The following is a 25,558-nucleotide window of genomic DNA, read 5'->3' on the forward strand; positions in this document are numbered from 1 at the left end:
AAACACAGACTTTATATTTAATTTATTTAAGGTTTATTGTTGGGCTTCTAATGCCTTTATTTTAGAGACAGGACAGTGGATAGAGTTAGAAACCGGGGAAAGAGAGAGAGAGAGTGGGGAAAGGAGCCACAGGTCGGATTTGAACCCAGGCCGTCCGCTGAGAGGACAACAGCCTCCGCACATAGAATGTGTCCACTAACCCCTTGGCTACCGGCGCCCCTTTGCTTTATTTTTTTTATATTGTGTGTTTCAGTGTGATCTCTCCTGTCCTTTCTAACACTCACATGTTGTATCCATTCTGTCAGTGGATGGGAAGTGGCAGCCGTGGTCTCTGTGGTCGGGCTGTTCCAAAACCTGTGGAGGCGGCAGCCAGCAGAGGAACAGGATTTGTTATGGGCCCTTCTCTGGGGGTCAGCCCTGTCCTGGAGATCGAGAAGAGGTCCGACGCTGCAACGAAAAGAGATGTCCAGGTCAGTGAAAAGGAAAAACAGCTCTTCTCCTACTGTAACCAATATCACATCACAACAAACATTTCTGTGAGGCTCATCTCGTCTTTTCTCGGAGCAGAACCTCATGAAATATGTGGCGAGGACAACTTCTCCAATGTGGTGTGGAAGATGACTCCAGCAGGGGACACAGCGGCAGTACGCTGTCCTCCCAATGCCGTGGGTGAGCTCACAACCTTACCTTATTCTGAAGTCAGCAGTAGATGCAGGTCAATTCAAAAGTTAGATTACAAACAGATGTAGTGATATGAATCCCTGGTTAATGTGTCTCCTTGCAGGGCTTATCCTTCGCCGCTGCTCCCTGGATGACGAGGGTATGGCCTACTGGGAGAATCCTACCTATATGAAATGTATATCCAATGACTATCGCAGTATACAAACTTTGGTGAGTACTCACAATAGCCTTAAAGAAGAATTCTGGTCCTTTAATCTTGTTTTTTTTTGTATATATCTTGCTAAATAAATCATATGAAACTTCTCAATTGTTTAGCAAGTCCAGTAGATTTCTGCTAATCCCCCCTCTGCTATGGCACCATTTTTAAATAGGTCCACTATGTTCATGAGTTTGGTCAAGTGACAGGCTCCGATTAATATTGTATGTCCTACAGCATAAGAGAAAGGAATAGAGAGGGGAAAGATCCGATCTTAAATCGGTAATCGAATGAAATAATTTACTTATTGGATGTCAGATTGACGGCACAGATCCACATCACTGATCAAGAAATATGGTTTGGCACTTTAAACTTTCTCAGTTTTTCAAACAGTCTCACTTTGTGGACATTCAGACTGAACTGTAAGAAGTGTCCACAAATCATCTCCATTACGACGTTCAGATGAGATGTAACAGCTCCTTCTATTTGACCAAAAGTACAATTCTTACACTTCAGATTAAAAGAAATGCAAAGGAAGCTACTAGCAGCCTGTTACACAACATCCCAAGTAATCTATTTTGACATCAGTGCCGTCTCTGTGAAGGCAAAGAACCGACAGTTTAGGATTTTGGAGTGGCACTGGGGTGGTCAATCAGATTTCAAGTGGGTCCATGTCATCACTCTGGACACACCCCTGTACATGAAGTCCAAACTATTAGTCATTAGAAAATTAAAACATGTTACTAAGAAAGCCCATTAGGATTCCTCTTCCGTGCAAAATATTAATATGTAGACATAGTTTTGGTGTTTTCAGACATGTTGATAATGAACGACACAGACGTCTGTTTATTATATTAGGTGGAAAAGCCTGCAGGCTCTGTTATATTGCCACCGTGTTCACAAAGTCCTGCACCATGAAGCTGCTACGTGAGAGACTCAGCGCTCAAACTGTTGTTGAATTATTTTAAAAAAAAGAAGGAATGCTTCATTCTCAAATTGTAATCATCAACAGAACCTAACACAAACCACTCTCTCTCTCTTCCTTAGACACGAGAGCACTTATCCAAAGCACAGCGTGGCCTTGTGGGAGATGGAGTTTCAGAGGTGATGACCAAGCTGCGGGTGACGTCCAGCGACGGGACCAGCTACAGCGGCGATCTGTTGGCCATCGTGGACGTTCTGAAGAATATGACCGAGATCTTCAGGAGGGCGTACTACAGTCCCAGCGGAGCGGACATGAGGGTGAATAAAAACACATTTGTTTACTCGTAGTTTACTGCTTTGTTGCTATTATTCTTTGCCCCAATAAATATCACCGTGTAGGTAAAAAGCTGAGATATATCTTTTTTTATTCACAGTCTTAACATTATAAGTATTGATTCAATTTTAATTCATACTTGAAAATCATTGAGAGCATGGCCCGCATTGGCAACAATGTCGAGCAGATAAAAGTATTAAAATGCAAGATAAACAATGAAAAGATATATATATATCATGGAGAAAAAAAAGAACAGTAAAAACAGACCTAAGATTAATGAGCAATGTTAACATCAAAATCAATTAAAATATGTGCAGTCAGAGGTTAAGAAGTCAATAATTAAGGATCTAAAATGGCCAAAAGAAACCAGAGCCTTGATCTTTAAAGTGCTTTGAAGTGAATTCCAAGCGGATGGTGTGAAATATATCGGTGGAGCAAACGCATAACTTTAGATTTTTCTTGTTTGATGAGAAACCTTTCCCGTTATTTTTCCAGAACTTTGTGCAGTCAGTCAGCAATCTGTTGATGGAGGAGAACAGAGAGCGATGGGAGGAAGCACAACTGGTCAGTATCAGCCTCTCTTTGTACCATTGTCTCTTCATCTGTAATTACATTACTTTTTCTAGTAACTACAGTAATAATAACGCCCCCCGGAGCCTGCAGCATTGATGAGTTTGACAGCATGACAAATACACAGTTGGGGTAACAGCCCACCTGTGTCTTTTTGTAGACTGACAGTGGTAGAGGCAGAGAAGAGAGGACATAAATAGCTACAGCTAATGAGAAGGCGAGTCAACACAAGCACCCACTCATCCATCTGCTGCACTCAGCCACTCGTGCGTCGCTATCTTTGCTTCCATCCAGCCGCCCCACCATTGCTCAGGAGTGTCACCGTGCAGGCTACAGAACATTGGCACCCTTAAATTAGGACAGAGGATGGAGGATTGATTTTCTTATTGCACCAGATAGAATAAGTTTGTTCTTCCAGATATTACTATAATTATTACAGTTAAAGTCTGGCACACACTTAAAGATTTTAAAAAAAATGAACAGATGCTGAAAATACGAGAGATCCCACACATGATGATAGATTAAACAGTTTTGTTCCTATAGTGTGTGGAGAGCAAGGGTATGGCTAAATCAGCACACCACACATCGATGGATTTGTAACTTTAGATCAAACAAACACGGCATGAAGAATCTTCAAATTTTCTACAATTGTATACAACAAAATTGACAAAATGTCAAATAAACTGTGGATAAAGTCGTGGAGTCGGCATGAACATGGGCCACAGATTTTAAACCGGGCGAGCAGGAGACGTGCTGCTGTATTTGTGCTTCCTTTTTAGTCAGCTCGCTTCCCAATCGCCTGTCCTCAGGGTACCACCCCCCCCACCCCCCCCCCAAACACACAACAGGACATAAAATCATTAGTTTCGAACATGTTACATACTTATATCTGTGCAGCCACGTTGTTCCCCTGCGCAGATCGCATAAACACCACAGAAAAAGTTGTCAAAATAGTCTTTCAAATCATCAAAAAAAGCGACTTCAGCCTAAATATGTTGCATGTGTACCTCGCTTTAAATGTGTGAATGTACTGAGCATTTTCTCAATGATTTTATAAGCCACTTTTTCGTCAATAACTTTTCTGCACTCTTGTAAAGCACTTTGAACTGCAATTGAATTGGTCTGAAAGGTGCTATATGAATAAAGTTTGATTGATTGATTGATAAATACGGCTACAGTGTTAAAACTGTTAAAAGCATACTTTATATGAATGCACATATTTTCTGCCTCGTCTGAATCTAAACCTTTTTGAACAAGTTTTTCTCAGCTTACCTGTAGATAAGGTTTTCTTAGTCCAATTAAACAACCCGGAATGGTGGTAAATACAGTTTTCATGTGCTTGAAAGGACCAATATGTAAAATATGTTCTGAATGAAATGACAACGTGATCTTACTATATGATCAGACATTAAGGAAACATGCTATGTTGAAGTGCTGGATTCTCTGGCAACAATGCAGCAGCCAGTATGTCCTCCTTCTAACTTTAGATTCTGCTCCTGAATGCTCTGCATTTGTTTGGACCGGAGAAGGTAGGCGGTTTTCAGGCACCCCCCACGCGGCTGTTTTGGACACCCCTTGGTTTGCCAGATATGAGAGCAGTTATCAGGTCAAACCAACAGGTGTTGCAGCGATGGAAGCGGGCAAGAGAACTGGTTCAGATAGAAGTGATTGTACCCGACCTAAAAATGTTTCTAATAAGCTCCACGAGCAGAAACGTGCTCAAACTAGGATCAATATTAGAGATGCTTTTGAAAAATGGAGAGAGGTTAGAACGCAGAAAGGTTGACAGACCGATGCAGAGCTGGCTAACCTGTGTTCACATCAGATCTAGGGAGGAGGGGACGGGGAGACGGCTCTCTCAAATTTTTTGAAGTCTGCAGTACCCATTTTAAACACTAGATGTCAGAGTTACATATTGCTCCTTTAATGTCTCAAACACTCATCATATTTTGTTGAGGGTTAACGCTTTTGGTGTCTCGTTTTTATTAACTTCAAACTCTGATGTGATGAAAAGTAAGACAGTGGTAGACACGATGTAATGAAAAAGTTAGTTGGAATAAGAGACGTGGTGTCATGTTTGACAAACGCACAGTGTTTGTGTGTAAAGTGTATCAGCAATAGAGGAGAGCATCCGCCTCAAATCTATAATCCTCTCTCTTTCATTCTACCTCCATGTGTCTCTGTTTTGTTCTCAGCTGGGGCCGAACATCAAAGAGCTGTTTCGTTTGGTCGAGGACTTTGTGGACGTCATCGGCCTGAGGATGAAAGATTTTCAAGACACGTATGAAGTCACAGATAACCTAGGTCAGCCTTATCTCCATCCAGGAGATCTTCACAGCTATCTCTTCTCATCAAAACATACACTCTTATCACACATTTGATTTCCTCCGACTCTGAAGATGCGTCTTCAAACTACAATGGCTGACTGTTGACGGAGGGTAGGAGGCTAAAGGGAGACGGTTTCCTTTTGCTCTTTACGGCACAGATATAAACAAAGGGGTCATAAAAATACATAATAAATGATAACCTTCAGATAAAATCACTTACAGAGCAGATTTCAGATCAAAACAACTGCTCTCTTTGGACACACTTCCTTCATCCCGCAGACCCTCCCCTTCCCTCTTCCCTCTCTGCTTGTGTCCGTGAGAAGGAGAGCAGACAAGTGATGAGAATTATCTAAAAAAATAAGATTTTGCGATCAATTTCAAGTGACACATTTCAAAGTGGATTCAGTGGTCTTCCTCCAAGTGCTGGCAGGGCCAACAGTTTAGGAGAGAGAGGGGTTCATGCTAAAGAAACATGTTTGAAACAAGTTTGTGTGACACATAAACAAGATGAAGGAAGCACCATCCTGTCAGTGTGAGAACAACTCCCTCTAAGCCATTACTCAATAATATATTTTTACAGGATGTTTTAGCTTTATTAACAGTCAAAAAGTCATGAAGTATTTAATATCCTATAACTGAGCAGAATAACTGCCACACATATGAGGGACTTGTTCTCCACAGATTAAGAAGGTCATCACTCGTCAAAATCTAAGATGAAGAGGTTGAGATCGTAACTGTAGTCTCTTATATTAATCCTGCACTTCCCATACAGCATACATACTAACGTTCTTCTCATAAGCCCATGAGGTAGATTTTGTGATATTTTCCCCCGCTTTAGTTTCTGTTCCTTGGTGGAATGTGTTTTACGTAGAATTGCACAAATTAATAGCCTTTCATAGCTTATTTCCTTTCAGGATGAATATTTATTTTTGTAAAGTATCCAATACAACATGCAATAATTAACTAAATTACTTTTTATAATTACCTCCCTTGCTATTTGTTTCCTTTGGACACACCGTAGTAATGCTGCTGCAGCGTCTTCCTCCCACATTTGGTTCTCCAGCTTCAACTTGAACTCAAAGTTTCTCAGAGAAATGTAACACGTATCCTCCACACTGAACATGTTTCTTTGGAATCATAGCATATTCAATTCAATTCAACTTTATTTGTAAGGGACCATGCAATTAAAACATAAATGTCACCATTTGATGCGTTGCACCAGAGTTAGCCTTAGGCTAACTTACATCTGCAGTCCCTTGGCAGGTAACAAATACAACATATGTAAAAACATCAAACATCACTAAGCAAGTAAAGGACATGTAACAAATAGCATTGAATAGCACATGAAATGTACCTCACAGGTACACACACACACTCACACGCATACATAATATGTTGTTCCTTTACCTGTTTTAACTCTTGTTGTGTTAAGGTTTGAAACCCCCATCCCCCCGTCCCCTATTTTTTAATAATTAGATATTGTTGTCCATGCACTTCACAGTCTCTCTTCCTGTAGCTCTATCTTTCTGTTAAAACCCATGGATTAAAAGTATCACTCCCCATGGCGGTTGGTCTTCATATATGTGTCATGGGAATATAAATCCACATTCAGGCCCACCTGCTGTCTCCTCCCACAGGCCAGGGAAGTGTAAATGCTCTGTCTTCTCAAAAACAATGGGGGGGAGGTGGGGGGGGTGATGTTATGTAGTCATCACAGAGGCTGTGCTGCTCTCTGTGACCTGCAGATAAAACCCAGGCAGAGTTTGAGCTGAGTCGAGGGAGAGTACGTGGGAATTGAGGCCAAATGAGAGGTCCTGTTTATAGCGATGCCACCTCGCTGTCTGGAGCCAAACAGCCGCCCACACTGGCAGAGTTTCCTCCCCAGGGCCGGCTGACCTCCTCTTCCCTCCCACACCTTGAACATAAGAACACACACACAGGAATGCGCCGTCATCTTCCAGCATATAGTTACATCAGAGTTTCCTCCTCCAACTTATCAAAGTAGTCAGGAAAAAGGGATTCACCAGACGTGAACTCGGACTGTTTCCTGGTTATTTTTGTCTTTTTTTTATGACTCTATGAAAGCTTTTTATACTTTAAAAGAGTGGTATCAAAGTCAATAGAGTAATTTTGTAACATCTTTTTTTACAGATCTTTAAAGGTGAACTGCCTGCAAGATTGATAATCGACACTATAAATGGACTACGAAACAATTGATTACCTCGTAGGCGTGTGTAAACTAACACATAGACGAGCACTTTATGCACATTAACACAACGGACTACACACAGAAACATCTGCAGTTGATTGAAAGCATCAAAACACCTGCTTCCATCGTCTTGTTAGCCCACACGTGTTAGCCCGACTGCACAGCAACAAGAGGCATGTGAGACAAATATATAGACAGACAATAATACAGATAGAAAAGAGGTAAAGAAACAAAGGATAGAGATCAAAAGAAAGAAAAAGAAAGGAGGATTAAAAAAATTAAAAATTATTTTCCACATTAATTTGTATATCAATCATGTGTGTGAGCCAACAGGGCAGGGGTAGAATAAAAAATATGCTGGAACAGAATGTCATTGTGGATTCAACTTTTGGTTCAAAAAGTATTTGAAGTTTCACCTTTTCTGTTTTACAGTTTTGAGCATCCACAAGCGTCCAGTGGTTGGTCATGCAGACATCAGCTTCCCGATGAAAGGCTGGAGGGGCATGGTGGACTGGGCTCGCAGCTCTGAGGACCGAGTCACAATCGCCAAGAACATCCTGTCCACAGGAAAGCCAGGTGAGATGTGTAACACACACATTTGACACAGCAGACGACAATTTATCTACCAGTAGACTTGATGAAGGGGTAGGGATCCAGGGAGGAGCAGTACATTTCTTAGAGTCCAACCTGAAATATTTACTTGTGGGGTTCCTCAGGGCTCTGTTCTGGTGCTTCTTCTTTTCTCCTTCCTTTTCAGTAAAGTACAGAAGCTCATTTGACTGTTTTGCAGATGAAACCTTGATATATTTCCCTTAAAAATGCTACAGCCCTCAGTCATTACCACCATGATTAGACTTTATATCAAAGACTGGATGGCTCAAAACGTCCTCAATCTAAATGAACAAAAAACTGAAGTGTTTTGTTTTCGCCTTGACTCCCCCATCTTTATTCGTAATAAACTTGGTCCGCTTTTTGCCAATAACCTTGGGGGGGGGGGATTGGTCTTTGGTGTGCTATTTGCTTTATCTGTTTGGTTGTTCATGAAGCAATTTGTTAAGCTCATGTTCTTTTCAATATGTCAAAGGAATTTGACTTAATGCCTGACAAACACTACTAAAACCAGAGAGAACAAAGACCAGTGACATTATGCAGAAACTGCTTTTAACTCCTGGAAAAAAGTGACAGCTTGTTCAGAGCGCCTCAAAATTAATTTAATATCCGACAATATAATAAGTCTGTCGCTTGATTTATTAATTTATCGTATAGAGCAAAACATGTTCCCCAAATACTGATTACAGCATGCCTGTCTGCAATCTGTGCGACAATTCAAGAACGTGTGTGCTTCAATCTGTGCATGTGTGTGTGTTTGGTTGGGGGGGGGCACCAAGACAACAAGAACAAGAAAAAAGGGAGCTGCAGTTGATTTATAAAACAGTGTTTACTGCCATTAATCTGCAAAGCAAAGCACCGCTCAGACGAACGCACGCAGAGACGGCTGTGTTTAATGTTGAAAATAAAGCATGCAAAAGAAAAAAGAAAATCATTTCTCCTCCCCCCACTGTTCAGCAGCTGTGCAACTAAAAAGGCACGTCGTCTTCAATGAGGACAGAACTATTTCATAAAATGTTAATAAAAAGCACATTTTCCTCAGCTATTTGATGGCACTATTTTTTTCAAACTGGAGCATTTCCATTCTTATATTTTTATAATCGTAGAACTCTATGGTTTTACAACAGCAAAAGAAAACGGAGAATACAAGAATTGTCAAGTGTCACAAATGAAAAAGTGTCAAAATATCAATGTTGAATCCTCTCGTCCATTACATTATTTGATAAAGATGTGTTTTTTATTTTAATCAAATCACTTTCAGTCAAAAATATATACTGAACTGTATATGGGTGAAACAATTACAAACTGAGCAATATAGCTAATTGAAATTAATATTTGCTGCTGAATCTACAGTCAGAGCATGATCCTAAGGCAACATTTAACTCTGTAGCCTTCATACCATTAGCTAACCTAGCTCACATAACGAGCATAAAGTGCACTGTTCCATTGAGAAGGGGGACGAGGTGAACAATTTGCCGCCCTTGCTCTTCTACGCAATTAGACGCAAAACAGAAGCATATTGAACTCAACAGCAAAGCTTCATGGCCATTAGGGCTTGAACAAAATTAGCTCAAAATGCTACATGAATCAAACCGTATATCTGAGCAGATTGTGGTGGCAAGTGATGATCAATTCATGTTGCCATCAGAGGCAGCGATACATTATTAGGGAATTCTCACCTGAGACAATAAGGCAGACGAAAGTGCACAACCACACGAGTTTGGGGTTTTCCACAATGCTCGTCGTTTACTACACTGCACATCAACCCTACAAAGCCCCGTTGTCCGATTACTATTTTATCAGACATGAGCGAAACAGTGTCCACACAAACCCTCGCTGAGTTGAGAGGCAAAAGAAAAGTAGGAGCTCTGTTACAGGCATCAGAAGCGCCGCACAAATTAACGTCAAGGATAAAAACAAGGCGCCATCTAGTGAAGTCGCTCTTCTAGTAACTTAGCAACACAGTATGTCTTAAAGGTACATTCCACAATTTCATCTATTACAGTCGCATAACATTAGAGTTGACATAATAGATGCTGTGATTTCATATTACACGGGAGGGAGTTCATGTCCTGTGTTGTGATTTTTAAAAAAGTGCAAGCTCTACACTGTAGGTCTTCAAGTTTCAGTATCATCCAACACCAACATTCATTTTAATGAATAGAGAGGTATATTTGGTCATCAGAGACTGATCTGCACTCCTCACCGCAGGCGGGTGATGGGTACACGGTCTTCAGCAGCAGTACAGGGTTATTTGTCAGTCTGGATGGTTTTTGGCCATTTAAGACGGCGCTGTACTGCTCGCATGCTAATGAGGCCGTCACTCCTAATCAGGAGTCAACAGTAGCCAATCAGGAGCAATTAGAGACAATTTCCTCCCCAGCTGGGAGATGTGTCTCCACAGTGGAAATGTCACAGCAGCAGCCGGCCCCCTCTTTGTGCACACAGCTTGGACCTGCTTACAAGGATTAAAATGGCTCTCTGATGCCTTGTTTACACTGATCGATCGCCGGCCCTTCTCACGTCTTCAGACATGTTCTGAAATAAGCCCTTTTTTTTTTTTTTAAATTAGAATGTCAAAAAACCAACAACAAACAAATTGCATACTTTGCTGGCTACAAAGGGACGGAGGGAAAGGTGGCTTCTTTGATGCTCTTGAACATTAAATAAAAAACGTGTTGGAAGTGCTGCTGGGAAAATTAGATTTGCCTCCTCAGTGCAATGTGGAAACATTCAACAAAGAAACAACTGCTTTAAATGAAACTCACTCAGATGTAGGAAAAAAAAGGAATCCAGATCAATTGGAAATGTTAATCACAATAATCTATTTATTGGACGTGCTAATGTAGAAGCTTTAAGACATTTAACTTGTCACTTTCTAACGATGCAAGGCTCCAAGCGACGATTTGGTTGTCTGTGCTCCGAGAAAAAAACAATGCATGATCTAAAGCTTAACGTCTCAGCTCCCAAACAACAAATCATGTATGCCTCTTTTCAAATACTTTCAGTGAAGGCTACACAGTTGTAGATGTTTGGATTTGTTATATCAAATTGTTAACCATTGTTTTTTTTAAGTATTTGTACGTTATGCAATGAGAGCCTCTTGAAGCCCAGTCGTAATCCATCGCAGGGAACATCGAGTCTGCATTAAGTTCAAGTTGAAGTTCCACAGAGGTGACAACAGTACCCACCTTCTTTAATAGGTTCTTTAATAATCACACAAGTGGAGACTTTGTTATTGAGCCGTGCTACACACACATAGGCTGAAATACACACACATGCACAAACAGGATCCATATGGACATGCACTAATGACAAGATGGCAGAGTGAGGGTCTGCACACGAAAGAGCACCTGAGCAGTTGGGGTGTTTGGTGCCTTGCTCAACGGCACAAAGACAGTCCTCAGGAAGTGAACTGGCACCTCTTCAGCTACCAGTTTTCAGACTTGGTCCCCATCGGGACTGGAAACCCGGGGAACCCTCCAGTTACAAAACCCCAGTCTGTAAAGACTGAGCTACTGCCGCCCCATGCAGAAGTAAAGACACTCGTGAAAAAAACTGTGTATAATTATGTACAATGGAACGATATGGGTTAAATAAACCTAAAACAAAGTGATCTTTTCCTTTTCTTTTTGCTTGAACTTCACCTCAGGCTCTTTTGTTTTTGTCTTTAAGACTCGATTTAACTGCAGGGAGAACCTTCCTGTGCTTGATCAAAATGAAACGCGACAGAGAGAAGTTAAACTTGTATGATGTTTACTCTGTTTCTGGCATGTGTGTTCTGGTTCGGAGGTAATGGAGTGTATTAGTTGGGAACAAGTGCACTCGCGGGTTTTCTAGTCCACTTCCTCTCAACACTGACTGGTGCTGAAGTGTTGAAGTATGACTGACCATCCCCTTGCAAAGTGACGAGTTTGGAGCAGGAATTTAGACTGAGCCAGACAACATGTTTCAGAGTTTATGCTTTGGGTCGGGGAGTTTAGTTTTGCCTGCTTGTAACATACTTGAAGCCATGTAAGTAAAGAAGTTTATACACGATGCATGGGCAGATTCACACATGCAAACAAATGTGCAGTACATACATCACACAAATGTAAAGAGGCAGAAATTCCATTCTGAACTTTTCTGTTTCTTGCACACAGACACATGACTTATTGAATCACTGGTTAGAGTCCCTCCAGGCTCGCTCTTGTAGGGCACAGACAATCTGGCTGAGCATATTGGATGGGCCAGCCAAAGAGTGGATGAGCAGGACACATTATACTTCACCCCCCCCCTCTCTCTCTCTCTCACACACACACATACACAGACGCAAACACACTCACACACACATCTTGTTCGGTTCTTCCCTGATGCCCACGGGAGCTCAGCTGTTGCCTGGGAGCTACAGCCTCTGCCTGCTGCCTGGCACAGCTCAGCTTGCTCTCGGGCTGCCGTGTAGTGAGCTGGAGCAGAAGAGCTGGATGTCTTCACATGGCCCAGATGGAGCTGTGTGTGTGTGTGTGTGTGTGTGTTTGTGGATTTTTTTCTTCATCTTTGACACTGCAGTGGGAAAGAGAAGGTCTCCCCCCCCTGCCTGTCTGTGCCTTCATGTAGTCCAGCAATTTTTTTTGACAAATGTCCTCCGATGCTGGCGCTACGAAGTGTAGGAGGCTCCCCCCCCATGGATGCATGGATCTACTACTGGATCTGACTACTCAAAGCACTTTTTTTTTTTTTTTTAAAGATTTCTTTTTGGGCTTTTGTTTGAGAGATAGGACAGTGGGTAGAGTTGGAAATCAGAGAGACAGAGAGTGGGGAATGACAAGCGGGAAAGGAGCCACAGGTTGGATTTGAACCTGAGCCGCCCGCTTGGAAGACTACAGCTTCCATACATGGGGCGCGCGCACTAATCACTGCGCCACCAGCGCCCCTACTCAAAGCACTTTTACACGGCATGTCACACCTACACATTCATTTCATACACCGCAGACGAGGCAGGGGGGGGCAACGTGGGGTTTTAAGTGTCTTGCCCAAAGACACATTGGACACGTGGCTGCAGGAGCTGGAGATCCAACCCCCCTGACCTTTCGGTTGAAAGACAACTGACTCTACCAACTGAACCGCAGCCGTCCCATATAGGCTTAACTCCAGCACAATCATGAACATTATAATTCAGATCGTCAAGTAATACATCCTCCAATTCAGTTGAAAACAGACATAGTTCCCAGCTTCTTATAGGAGAGTCCCCTACGTAAACACACACACCCACACAACATGTTCTCATATTTCATCTGAGGCTTCTCAGCCCACACAATCTTTTTTATCTCCTCCACTGAAAGAGAGACTTATAGTCGTCAAACTATAGCTTTCAGTTTGTTTGGTTTCTCTTTCCAGGGTGAGGACAGTGTCAGGCTTTGCCGCTGTGGAGATTAGAGAAATTAGCAGTGTTAGTTATACATCTGTTTTTGAGTGTGTGTGTGCATGCATGTGTGTGTGTGTGTATGTGGGGGGAGAGAGAGAGAGACTGCAAAGCAGTGTCATAGACAGTTTTTATAGCTGACTAGTCATGTAGGCCAGTTCCAGTTTAAAGAGCTCTTGGGGGCTGGAGGAGTGACGGCAGTCAGGCTGACCTGCATTCTCCTCTGGAGCTGACCAGAGACAAACCCATCCAGTGTCACTCTTCTAAACACTCCTCCTGTCATATCTGTCTCTGACCTTCCTGCTCTCTGTGTGTTCCTCTGTTTTCTCTCCCCACACAGATGCAGACGAGTCCTCGACATTTGTGACCGGCATCGTTCTGTACAGAAACCTGGGCAGTATTCTGAATCTACAGAGGTAAGGCTGCTCGCTGCCTTGGAATCTACAACTGGAATTTTTGATTTTGTCACAAAACACCATAAACATTTGGGAGATTTGGAGAGGGGAGTTTAGTTTAAGTAAACCAGAGAGTTTGATTAATGGGGTAACAAGAATTTAAACAAATCAATTTTACAATTTGGTTCAGGGAACACAAGCCCCAAGGATTTCACATTTTTTAGTTTCCCTTAGGTTCATTTTTGGGCCTTTAATTTGATAGGACAGTGGACAGTGTAGTAAATCAGAGTGGGGAAAGACATGCTGGAAAGGAGCAGCCGGTCAGACTCAAACCCGAGGCACACAGATTACACACATTTACCAACACTGATTACGCAATGTTAAAAACGTGCATGAATAAACCAGGCGCACATTAAAAAGCTTTTGGTTGTCAGAGAATTTTACATCATCCGGGCTGCAGCGGATGGTTCCACTTAAAACGGAAACAAGGATTGGATGCAGCAGCAGCAGCAGCACTGTAGCAGTGGGTGGCCCCATGAATGTCTTTTATCTCCATGAGTAAAGGGATTTATTTGAGGAAGTTGCTGCTTGCATGATTATTAACATACATTGTAACACAGCAGTGGATGTGTAGGTCTGTATAGTTGTGTGTGTGTGGTATAGAATGTGTGTACGCCTCTGTGAGAAACAGCCGTTATCTGTGGCGGTGGTTAGAGCGTTGAGGAGCTCTCCATTATGGTAATACGGTAAAGTCACAAAATGAACTGGTACAATACGGAGACAGGGAAATGAAGCAGACGCTCGCTCTTTTCAGTCCTCCCACATGTTTGTTCTGAATCTTTGGATTACTGCTGCTCTCCATATTTCTCAGCTCCTCTTCTCATTCTTCTTTATTTCTTCTTGTTTTTTTTTTCTTCCTCCTCTCCTTTTCTGCATTTGATTCCCACCCTCAAGGGACAAAAAAAAAAAAAAGGAGATGAGTTTGAGGCAAGAGACTGTATGACACAAACATTTAGGTTGACTGATTGTGTTTTGGAGTGTTGAGAGGGTGATTGTGCATAGAGGATACAGTGATAGTGCGAGGAACCGGAAAACGGAGCATAGGCTGTTGAACACGTTTGGCCGAGTGGAAGCTTTCGTCATCCAACGGCAATTCACTTTTTCTCTTATTGTCTCATTCCACATGATTGATAGTGCCTATGAAAAGCAAAAAAAGATGCAATGCATACTAAACAGGCAGGGAGACACTCAAACACAATACCTCAAAAACATTTCTATGCTATTGAAAAAATGTGAGTGCTAGGCTAAAGATCTGATGCTAATAAACAAACTTTAGATTCTCCAGGACAATTACATGTTTAATCCATTCATTTAATATAAGAATCACATAGCCACAGCCATTGGCTTGTGGATCACTGCTTAGTAGCCTTGAGTTAACATTTTAGCCATCTTGATGTTGAGCCAAAGTGACATATAAGAAGGTTTTCTTTTCAGAATTAGACGGTAGTCGTGCTAGCTAGTGGTTAACTTCATGTTAGCTAGCTAAAAATACAATGTTTGTTGTACTGTGCTGACCATTGCAGTGGTCGCTTCATAGACATTGTATTTCTGGGTGATTCATGTGACACAGAAATGTTTAACTTGAAGCGGCTGAATGCTAATGTTAGCTGTTTTCTGGTAGTAGCTAATGAGCTATCCACTATGTTGTTTTTTTTACTTGAAATATAGCCTGATGTCTCTCTCTAGATACTAATATGATAATTCTTGGATATGAACATCAGTACATCATCCAAAGACAAGGCAGGCCCCCCTAACCCCCCACAAAAAAGGCACACCTGTATTTGCTTCACTGTTGCAGCCAAGTCTTTGGTTCATTCTAAAAAGCACAAGGTATGTTAGAGAAATAAGAGTCACTATACAGTCACATGTTTTGTTGCACTTTAAGTAATTGAAGCTCATTTCTCTTTGAACCTTATTCATTTGCCGAGTAGACATGGTTCCTGGTTAAAGTGACTCTACTGAAATGGACTCTTGTGTGACCTTTACCAAACTAAAGGACAATCTAAGCCATGAGTCACAGCGGGCCAGTGAAAAGGCAGCATGGTTTGCAGCAGAATGCTTCCTGTACTCAAATAATTGCTCATCAACAGCTTTGCTTTAGCCTTTTCACTATTGTGTCTAGATACTCTTAGCGTTTAGCTCACAGCACCACTGTGGCTAGGGTTGGATTAGTGACTGACCATCTGTTTTCTTCGTCCTCTCAGAAACAGCACAGTCATGAACTCCAAGGTGTTGTCAGTGACCATCAAGCCCACCCCTGCTTCCCTCTCTGCTCCTGTTGTGGTCGAGTTTTCTCACCTGTACAACGTAAGTCACCGAAAGCATTCACTATTATAACGCATCATTTCAATTTTTATGGTTCTATTTCATTTACCATTTTTATGTTCATCATTTGCTTTTTCATCTCTTCCCCGTCCTCCAGGGAACAGCCAACCAGACCTGTATATCCTGGGATGAGAGCGACAGGTAAGATCTTCTACATTGTTGTTTTGTCAAGTGACCATGCAAGCAATGTTCAGAGCTTTGAGAGACGAAACCATGAGATGGATGAGTAATGGGTTTGAGCAATGAGGAGACTGTACCTGCCTCCATTTAGGTACATGGAGCTAATATGTATTTCTTTAAAAATGTTCTGTGGTTTAAGATCAAACAGCTACTCTTTTATGGAATAATTTCATTGATTCCTTTATCCATCAATGGTTAAATTGCATCAACCAAAAGAAAAAAAGACAGCACGGAAAATACTTTATTATACTCATAACTTTGTGCAAAAAGCAGTGGATGGAAACTTGCATTTACCTGCTTTATTCCAGTTTGATCGTCTGGAAGTTTTGGCTTATATGGGGACCAATGCAATGCAAACTGCATACTTTGAAATGAGCTTCAGACTAGTTAAAATTATTTAAATGCCAGCAAATTCCCCTTGCCGTCCATTTTCATTTTTAGTCTGATGTTTAACAAACATGGTGTGTTTAACTTTGTGAAATAGGGTTCTCCTGTGGGCCGCCTCGGTAAATTGATGTTTTAATTTTCACAATTAAACTGATCTAAAATATCAACTTTAACACTTATAGATTTCATTATTTTAGCGTTGGAAAGATAACCTTTTCATTTATTTGTTTAATTTCGTTCTAGGTTTGTTGATGATTCCTTCAGGTTTCATTTTACAATTTAAAAGGGGTTTCCCCGAATCTTGCCAGGGGCAACAATGGATTGTATAATCTATTCTTTAAATGATTCTAAAATATGAGGACACTATTATCCCAATCTAAGCATCACACAAATGTAAAGTTTCTGCCTGTTTAAAGGATGTATTTCGTTGCCATGGTTACTTCGCTAAATGTTCCCAAGTGCTTTGTTTATGGTGGATTCATTTAGGCTCTCTGTAAATAATGAAAAAGAAGAAGAAGAAGAAATACTTAGTGTGGAGTCCGCGAGGGTAAATTCAGTTCTACACTCTGTTATTAAACATGTTACACACATAGGCTGAAATACACACACACATGCAATTTCCAGATGTGGTCCGCACTGAGACTTGAACCATCGACCCACCGGTTCCCAACCCAAGTCCCTACAGTCTGAACTACTGCCGCCCCCTTAAGTAACAAAGAGTAAGGTCCAGATCTGCTCTTTTTTTTTTTTAACAATGTTATCACCCAGTACATATTTGCTAATTTCCTGCAGGCCATGTTAACACCATCACCTCACAGAAGATCGCCCTGGTTTGGAATCCCCTGGCCGGAAAGTCAACCTTTCTGTGCAGAGTTTGCGTTTTCTGTGTGTGCATGCATAGGTCACTCTGGGCAGTGCAGCTTCTTCCCACATAAACATACTCGTTCGATCAATTGGTGACTCCAAATACATGAGATCGATAATGAATGAACTTCACGGCTCCCTTCAGTAAGCTGGGTTTGTTGTTTTCCTTTTTTTTTTAGCTTAGGTTGTAAAGATACTGAGTGATATGAATAATTTGAAAATGCCCCAAAAATAATGTCACAACAAGCAAAACAACTTTTTTTTTTTTAGCAACAGCAGATGGTTTCTATGACAGATTTGTAATGGTTAAATTGTCTCATATCAGTTCCCCTCTCCCCACAGACATCCGGTCAGACTGTATCATTGTAGGGAGCTGAGCTGACACTGAGTGGTCCAGATTCCATCTTTAATTATTCAACAGCATACTCTGCAGTGCAGAGTGCTCCTGTTATGTGTATGACTGGTTCTCCAAATAAGTACGAGTAGTTATAGCAGTTAGAGTAGTAGATTTAGATTAGTTTAAAAGTTCCATCCCAAAGTGTTTTTCTTTTTTTTTTTTTATCTCGACAGAGTCAGTGCACCGCTCCCCAGTGAAAGGTGATGAGTGTGTTGGACAGCTCTGGGGGGGGGGGAGCAAAAACGCCCACCTCACACTATCACTGCTACGACACGGATCCAGAATGTGTCAAATTAAAAGTGTCGCTCAAAGCTTCCTTCTCCCTTCCTGCCTATGCTCACACATGTTAAACAGAGAATTGTTCAGTGTCTACACAGAGAGAAGAAGAGAGAGGAAAGCATGATAGAATAGAAGAAAAGTCAAAACGTTTTAGTTTTACAACAGATTCAAGCACGACTCATTTGCTCGCCTAAGTGTCCTATTTGTTTTGGACAAGAAAATAGTCTGAGCACGGTGCAGAGTAAACTCTGAGTGAGGGAGAGAGAAAGAAAGAGGCAAACATTTTTCAGCATTATGGCGATGCAGGGTTTAGGCATTTGCATTTAGATGGATGCGTACACTTGTGTTATGTAGATGTAGAGCGAAACATCCAAGGTCTCGGTGAAGGGATTAGAAGAAGTTTGACGTGGCACATAAAAGACCTGGAGCGAGATGAAGAGTGAAAATGTAGAGACTGAGTCCATTTGGTAAGAAAGTCTGACGAGATGAAGAAAAAAAAAAAAACTGAATGGATGTCCATGTGACAGCCTGCTCTAAATATAGTCTGAAGAATGACGGATGACGCAGGCCACAACCTCTCGTATTTAATTGGTACAAGCAGTATTATGTCAACCTCTGAGCCACTGTTAACCCTGAATGAAGGCTTGTATGACTTATACAAACAGAAAGAGGCCTTTGTGAGAAGTCATTTATTAACATGGAAATGTTTCATCCACTTGATATTTGCAGTTAGTTCTACTCCGCTGTTGTTTTCATCAGTGTCACAGATTGGTTTCCACACTTTGGCAATGACTACATCCCAAGCTGCCAACCTCAGGTGTTGAATGAAAATGAAGCCAATGCTGAAGTGCAAAATCGTGCAGTTCACCGATGGTCCACTTGAGGCCCCGGAAGTCACATACACACAACAGGCAAAATAGACCGTTTTTACAGCCTGGTACAAAAAAAGGAAATAGGTCTGATTAGTTATTGTCATCATGGGCACACACTGTACGGGGGTGAGTTTTCTTTATAACACATCCCTTTTTCATATTATGAACGATAAGTGTTAGCCATAGTCAAGCGCGTAGCTGATTGACAGGTGGGCGCGATCTTAAAACTCGCCTCAGCTCCAGCTCTCAGCCTGTCGTTAGGTTGACTGAAAGTTAGACTGAGACAGGATTTCCAACATGGCGGCTGCTGCCGATGAGCCTCCAGAGCCCCCTGCAGGAACAGATGTGTGATGTCACTCAGGCTTCAAACATTAATATTTACAGTCTATGTAAGGGGGGGGGGGGGGGGGTTGTTTATTTGTGTTGAGGCATACAATATTAAAATAATCAATTAACACAATTTTCCTCAAAGATTGATTCATTATTTGTTTGTTTGTGTGAGAAACAGAAGAGGAGAGAGTGACGGAGCAAGAAGGGGAGTGTACAATCCATCCCTGCAGATATAATTCATAACAGACTGGACATGACATTGGGTTGTGTTGTTATCGGTGCATCGTTGTCTCATGTTTAGCAGCTTTACCAGGTGCAGAAAGTCGTCTGACATGCTGCCGTAATGTTGCTTTATGAGCTGCTGTGATAAAATCGTCATGTAAATTATACTCAGATACATTAGCTCGTCGGTAAACATATTCTCTTCCTCAGGTCGGTTTCGCCTTGTCGTCTTGACGATGGTCAACTCAGAGTTTGTTTTCATCGAGGGTAGAAGGGTGGAGTAGCGGAGAGAACTCCCATGATTCCCAACTGGCCTCGATGTCATCTTTTGTAATTGTTTGGAATGAAAGCCTCCTGGAAACGGAATTGCTGCAGATATCATGATAGACAATTTAAGCCAATCGGTTGAAGCACTATTGAGAGGTCTGACATCGTTTATAGCGCTTTCCTGTCGTCTCTTATGTATAACAGAGATTATACAAATACCGGGGATGCCCAGTACATCAGTGACTGTGATGGATATTTTACATCCAGAAGCACTAACATCTTTTAAGCCATATTAAGCCAAGTCCAATGTTTCTTTTGTCAGATTCAGTCCTGTCAGACTTTGCTCAGGGCGCCGATGACTTCTTTCTGCTCTGTTTACTTTGTCAAATCTTTTCATAGCTGCCACTTTTTCTGAATGGTTAGCTCCATTTTCTCCTCTGACGAGCAACAAAAAGTTCTTATGTCATTTTATGGAGCTGTTTTTTTTTTTTTCCTTATGAATATCTAACAGAAAAAAATCTAATGCTGCTGCAGTCATTTGTGGTGAGTTGTTTTTGAAAAATACCCACAGTGATTGAATGATATTGATAAAGTTTTGGCAACTCTTGATGTACCTCAAAGTACACTAAAGTTCAGCAGCACACACTTTGCATATCACTGTGTTATTGGTTTAGGAGGTTTATCTCTTCCTCACTTCCTTGTAGTCTTTCTTGTTTTGTTTTAGTTTAGCTTTCATGGCTGAAAAATACAAGAATAATAAGTTGGAGCAGCAGAACAGTGAGTATGAAAACAGAATTTTAAAATTTAGGAAACAGGCAGTATAGTCGGCTGAAAACATTTTTCTTTTAAGTGCTGGGGTTTCCTTATAAGTCTATCCTATATTCTCTGAAATGCTTCTGTTTCAGTATTTAAAGTGAAAACTCATCACTTTCTTTATAATTACCCAACAACACTATTTGAAAAATGTACGATTGATGTTTCTTCACCAAGTGTTGCAAAATGAAACCAATGCTGTCGACTGCAGTAAGGCCCCATGTCCAACGTCTTTTTTCAATTGTTTTCAATGAGTAGAGAGCGTTCGAAGCGCAAAGCGGCCGCCTGGCGATAAAACGCAGCACCCAGCTTCCTTTCTTTCAAGCTCTCCGCTCTTTTTTGTGCGGCCACTCCGAGCGCTCAAGTTGAAAATCGTTCAACTTCTCAGAAAGACGCTGTTGACGTCACGGGTGTATTTTGTCTTACTCGCATCCTCTTTGCTTCCTGTCTGATCGGGTAATAAGATGATATATCTCAAATATAAAACATGCAGTAAAAAGTAACGGAGCATGTGTCGGATGGACGGACGTGCAGCGCTTTTCCTCTCAGTGAATAAAAGGCTTTATGCAAACACTCCCGAGTGCACAGCCAGCGCCTTTTTTTTGCACGGAATAAAATCGCTATGTGGACACAGGGCCCTACTCAAGTGTCCACATGGGTCTTGCTCCCAAAGGGAAGGAATCCCCTTTAGGGCTACATGCAAATTAATTAAGCAGAAATAAATGTGTTTTCAGAGAAGTTACAAGAGACTTAAAAAAAAGTCTCTAGAGCGCATTTATTTATTTGCAAAACTGTACAGACCGGTTCATATCAAAATACCTTTCTATAGATTATTTTTCCATGATGTGTTTGCATCATGCTTACAGACTCAGATGTACTATTGCACCTCCCTGGGAGAGTATGTGCACCAGCTGCTACTGCAACCTACCAATGCAGGCCCTTTAGAAAGCAGTTTAAATGGAACATGTTACCATGATACATTACAACCATAATATGGGATTCTGATGAAGTTGACCCTCGTGACCTCTGTGATGCTCCCACCAAAGTCGTGCATGGGAGGAAATGGAGGACAGAAAGTGACAGAAACATAGAAAGGACATAAGAAATCTAATTTCAATGTGTGTGGGTTTAATGCTGGGGTAGGTGGGGAGGGGTAAGGCGGGTGTTCTTCGCAAAATTAAAATCCACCTTGGACAGCCGCGATGATTAATGAGTTAATATTTCAGAGAGAAATTGGAATCTGAGGTAGCGTCCTTGTCATGTTGATAAGAGCCGTGAAGCAGCTCGGGCCCTTCACTTCCACCACGCTTCAATCTCCTGGAATCAATAACACGATTCCTCAACAGCTTCTTTCTGTCTCCCTCCCTCTCACTCACTCTGACATTATTACTTAGTTTAGTTTACAGTGTGTCTCCCCTGATGTATAAATACCTTTATCACTAAATCTGTTCTGACATCAGTCTGCTGCTGCCCTGAAGATTGTGAGTGCAGTCTCAAAGAAGATCTCATAAATCTAACACTCCAAAAGAATAGAGGATTTGTCCAATTGTTCTGTTGGCTTCAAAAGAGAAGAGAGCAATATCTGAACCCATCGGCAATCATCGTCCGAAGATGACATACATCTTCTGGGAACAATTTCTCAGTAATTCAGATAAAGCCAGTGGTTAGGGTTTAATGTCTTCCAGGCAATACTTCCTTTTCCTTCCTTGTTTTTTCTGCTTTCACCACAGCTTGCTGAAACGTAATTGGTCAATACAGCTTGGATTACAAATATACTACAAACGGAAACAAGACCACGTCACATGCTGAAATATCAGAACCCTGGTATACAGTTTCTACATTTTCATGCAGAGTCCGTAAAAGGAGATTAGCAAAGGGCAACATCATGCAAATATAGCAATCAAACTTTTGGCCATGCCCCTAACTATGCTTCAACCTTAGCATGGATACATACTGTACCCAGGACAGGCTAAACCAATAGAGACATGATATAGTTAGACCAAATGTGTTTTTAAACTAGGCTGTGAACTTGACATTTTAATCTGAGTATTAAGGGGTCTTCCATGGATTTTGGCGCTATAGCCCCAGGTGGACACTTGAGGAACTGCATTGTTTTGTACTTCTGCTGATACACACTGAAAAATAAACAGCTGTGTAGAAAAAGGAGAACAATATTGATATAGTACAGCAATCATATGCAATAACTTTAAAGAGGACATGTTATCCCCCTTCTCCACCTTTTCAAACAGTCCCCTGTGGTCGAAATAAATCAAAATATAACATGAATCAAGCACCAGAGGAGGTTTGTGACCCTGTATAAACCAGCTCTCTCAGAACGCTCCGTTTTGGTGTGTGTGTCTCTTTAAATGTAATGAGCCCCCCCCCCCCCCCCCCCCTGAGTTTTCCCAGGAGAAACTACTCCTACTCTATTACTTCATTAACTTTAACTACTACTACTTTATTCTCGCTACTCCTCTGTAGCGAGAATAAAAATGGCGGACCTGCACAAAGGTTTTGCTCTAGGCTGGGGGTGGAGTCCATGGGTGGAGATACCAGGGAGGGGATTTTTTTTTGTTTACCAGAATCCAGAGCAAATTTGAAACGGAGCATTTTTGTCTGTGTCGTAAGACTTATGCAGAACACAAACAAAGGACTGGATGGATTTATTTCACATTGTGTGGGTCTGTAGACACTCAGGTTACCCAAATATATGATAAAAAACACTGAACAAGTGGATTTTTCACAACATGTCCCCTTTAAGTCTTTGCGTCATATAGCCTATATAAGGCCTCTGTATTGTAATTTGCTGCATTACAGTTTCTGTATAATTAACTCGTGTTGCCACTTCCACTTATCCTCTACACACTGCTGTCAGTGCTGCTTTCAGACTACAGCATTGTGTTCATTCTATCAGTGATCAAAGCTAGTTTAAATAATTCATATTCAGGTTAGGGTTGCTCTAGATGCGTTACAAAAGACAAAACGTGTATCATTTCAAACAGTCACAACAGAGTAGAACAGCAGGGATTTTTTTTTGCACACATTCAGAGGAGAAGGGATATTTATTTTTTCACAGACTAATTATTGTTGAGCAGGCTGCAGTAACTAACCAGCCTTTTGCTTCTGATCATAAAAACAAATCCACCACGATGTCGCTGTTAGTTTGAGTCAGCGCTGATGCTGACGAGCTGCCTCAGTTCATCAAAGATGTTTGAGCCGAACGCGGCGCACTTGAGTTTCAATCAATTACTGTAATGCAATTATTGCAGAGAGGGCGAGGTTCAGTAGGCAGGGGGGCATGTTTGTTTACTTCACAGCAGAAAAGGGGCTGCAGTGCAGAGAACAGACTGCTCTCATAGTGCTGCATTTACATTCAAATCATGCTAATCCATCCTAACTCATGTGGCAGACAGCCCACCAGCTGTTTTCAGAGCACAGGACGGTGATGAATGAGTAAAACGCGTACCTGCGTCTGACAGGATACCAAGATATTTAATTTTCAAAGTGATTACCTCATCACATTCTGAGCCCAGTGACCCAGTCATTACACCCATGCATCCTTCTGACTGACAAGGGTTTCAATGAACTGTGATGTATCCACCTTTGCTACAGCTAGGATTTGAAAATATGGGCTGATTTCATATTGTACCTTAAACTGCTTTTGTTTGAAATGTTCCCACTTTGTTCTGAATGCTTGGCCTCTCTCTTACAATAAAACCAAAGGCTAGGCTCTGAGGTCAGTCTTTCAACCACTCTTATGCTCCCTGTCCTGTGCTGCGTTTTCCTTCAAGCTCTTGTGAGGAACTTTTTCGGTTTGTGTCGATTTTGGCGCCCCCTGTGGACAAAGCAGTATTTTATCTCTTTGGGGATTTTGTCCTGTATGTGTTAGAAGCCTTTTATGTAACACAAATAGTGTCCGTTTCTGCAGCGTGCCTTTAATCAATATGTCTGACTGTTTTAAACATCAACACAGTCTCAGTGATGTCAACCAAATGGCGCTTAGAAGCTGCCACTTACGCCGGCTCTGCAATGTGCAATGCACGATGTCCACCCCCCAATCCACCACCGGATGTATTATTAAATACACAATCAATCAATCTTTATTTGAAGAGTGCCCAATTCATAACAAATGTTATCTCAAGACACTTTACTGAAGAGCAGGTCTAGACCTTGCTCTTTGTTGAATAATTTACAAAGACCTAACGTTAATCCATCATGAGCGCAGCACTAAACGAGACAGCGGCAAGGAAAAATGGACGAAGACTTGCAACATTGAAGCTGGCAGGGTGGAACAGTGCTCTGTGTGTGCATGCCTCAGTTTGTGTGTATGTGGAGCACCTGTTGTGTGCCCTCAGCCTGCTGCAATGCAACCCTAACCCTAACCCAAAGATGGCTGTCGCCTTGAAACAGTCAAAGACGGCCAGCTGGGGCGGGCCTGAAGCATCAAATACCTACACCCCGTCTGCTTTAAGTCATATCAGTCACGACCCAAATGATGCATACATTTTATCCCTAATAAAATGAAAACAGATGACTTATTAAAAACATGAAAAAATATGATTAAATGCTGCATAAAGCTGAAGGGAATAAACCTCTCCGGGTCTGTCACTGTACTGCACTTACTAAATACTCCCATTATCCAATTAAATATATATTAAAATTGATTGTGCAGCCCTTAAATGAATCTTAAATAAATTTCAAAGGATAGAAGTGAGAATAGCTTTATCAGCAGGGAGTCGGGATTGGAGATTTCTATGGTACAGATGATAACCACTCATATCCTGTCATGTTCAAATCTCAAGCCAAAGGGGTTGACGAGTTTGGAGACCTGTGAGCTGATGACGTAGCTGCGGTTCAGGAGGTCAAGCGGGGGCGTCCAGTAGCTTGGAAGTCAACTGTTCAATCCCCTGAAAACT

At 41.6% G+C, this 25,558-nt stretch overlaps 1 protein-coding gene across 12 annotated transcripts in view; it reads left to right on the forward strand.

Annotated features, from left to right (window-relative positions):
* adgrb1a (adhesion G protein-coupled receptor B1a) overlaps window positions 1-25,558 on the forward strand; it is a 154,505-nt gene that overhangs the window by 83,089 nt on the left and 45,858 nt on the right. For all 12 annotated transcript variants that reach the window (XM_061049655.1, XM_061049649.1, XM_061049650.1 and 9 more), the window contains 10 exons: window positions 306-470; window positions 568-669; window positions 785-891; window positions 1,925-2,119; window positions 2,631-2,699; window positions 4,901-5,009; window positions 7,674-7,817; window positions 13,592-13,667; window positions 15,911-16,013; window positions 16,129-16,172. In XM_061049655.1, coding sequence (XP_060905638.1) covers window positions 306-470; window positions 568-669; window positions 785-891; window positions 1,925-2,119; window positions 2,631-2,699; window positions 4,901-5,009; window positions 7,674-7,817; window positions 13,592-13,667; window positions 15,911-16,013; window positions 16,129-16,172 — 1,114 coding nt within the window. The remainder of the gene's footprint in view (window positions 1-305; window positions 471-567; window positions 670-784; window positions 892-1,924; window positions 2,120-2,630; window positions 2,700-4,900; window positions 5,010-7,673; window positions 7,818-13,591; window positions 13,668-15,910; window positions 16,014-16,128; window positions 16,173-25,558) is intronic.

The sequence above is a fragment of the Labrus mixtus genome, chromosome 11, assembly GCF_963584025.1.
Source record: "Labrus mixtus chromosome 11, fLabMix1.1, whole genome shotgun sequence".
In the NCBI taxonomy this organism is placed as follows: domain Eukaryota; kingdom Metazoa; phylum Chordata; class Actinopteri; order Labriformes; family Labridae; genus Labrus; species Labrus mixtus.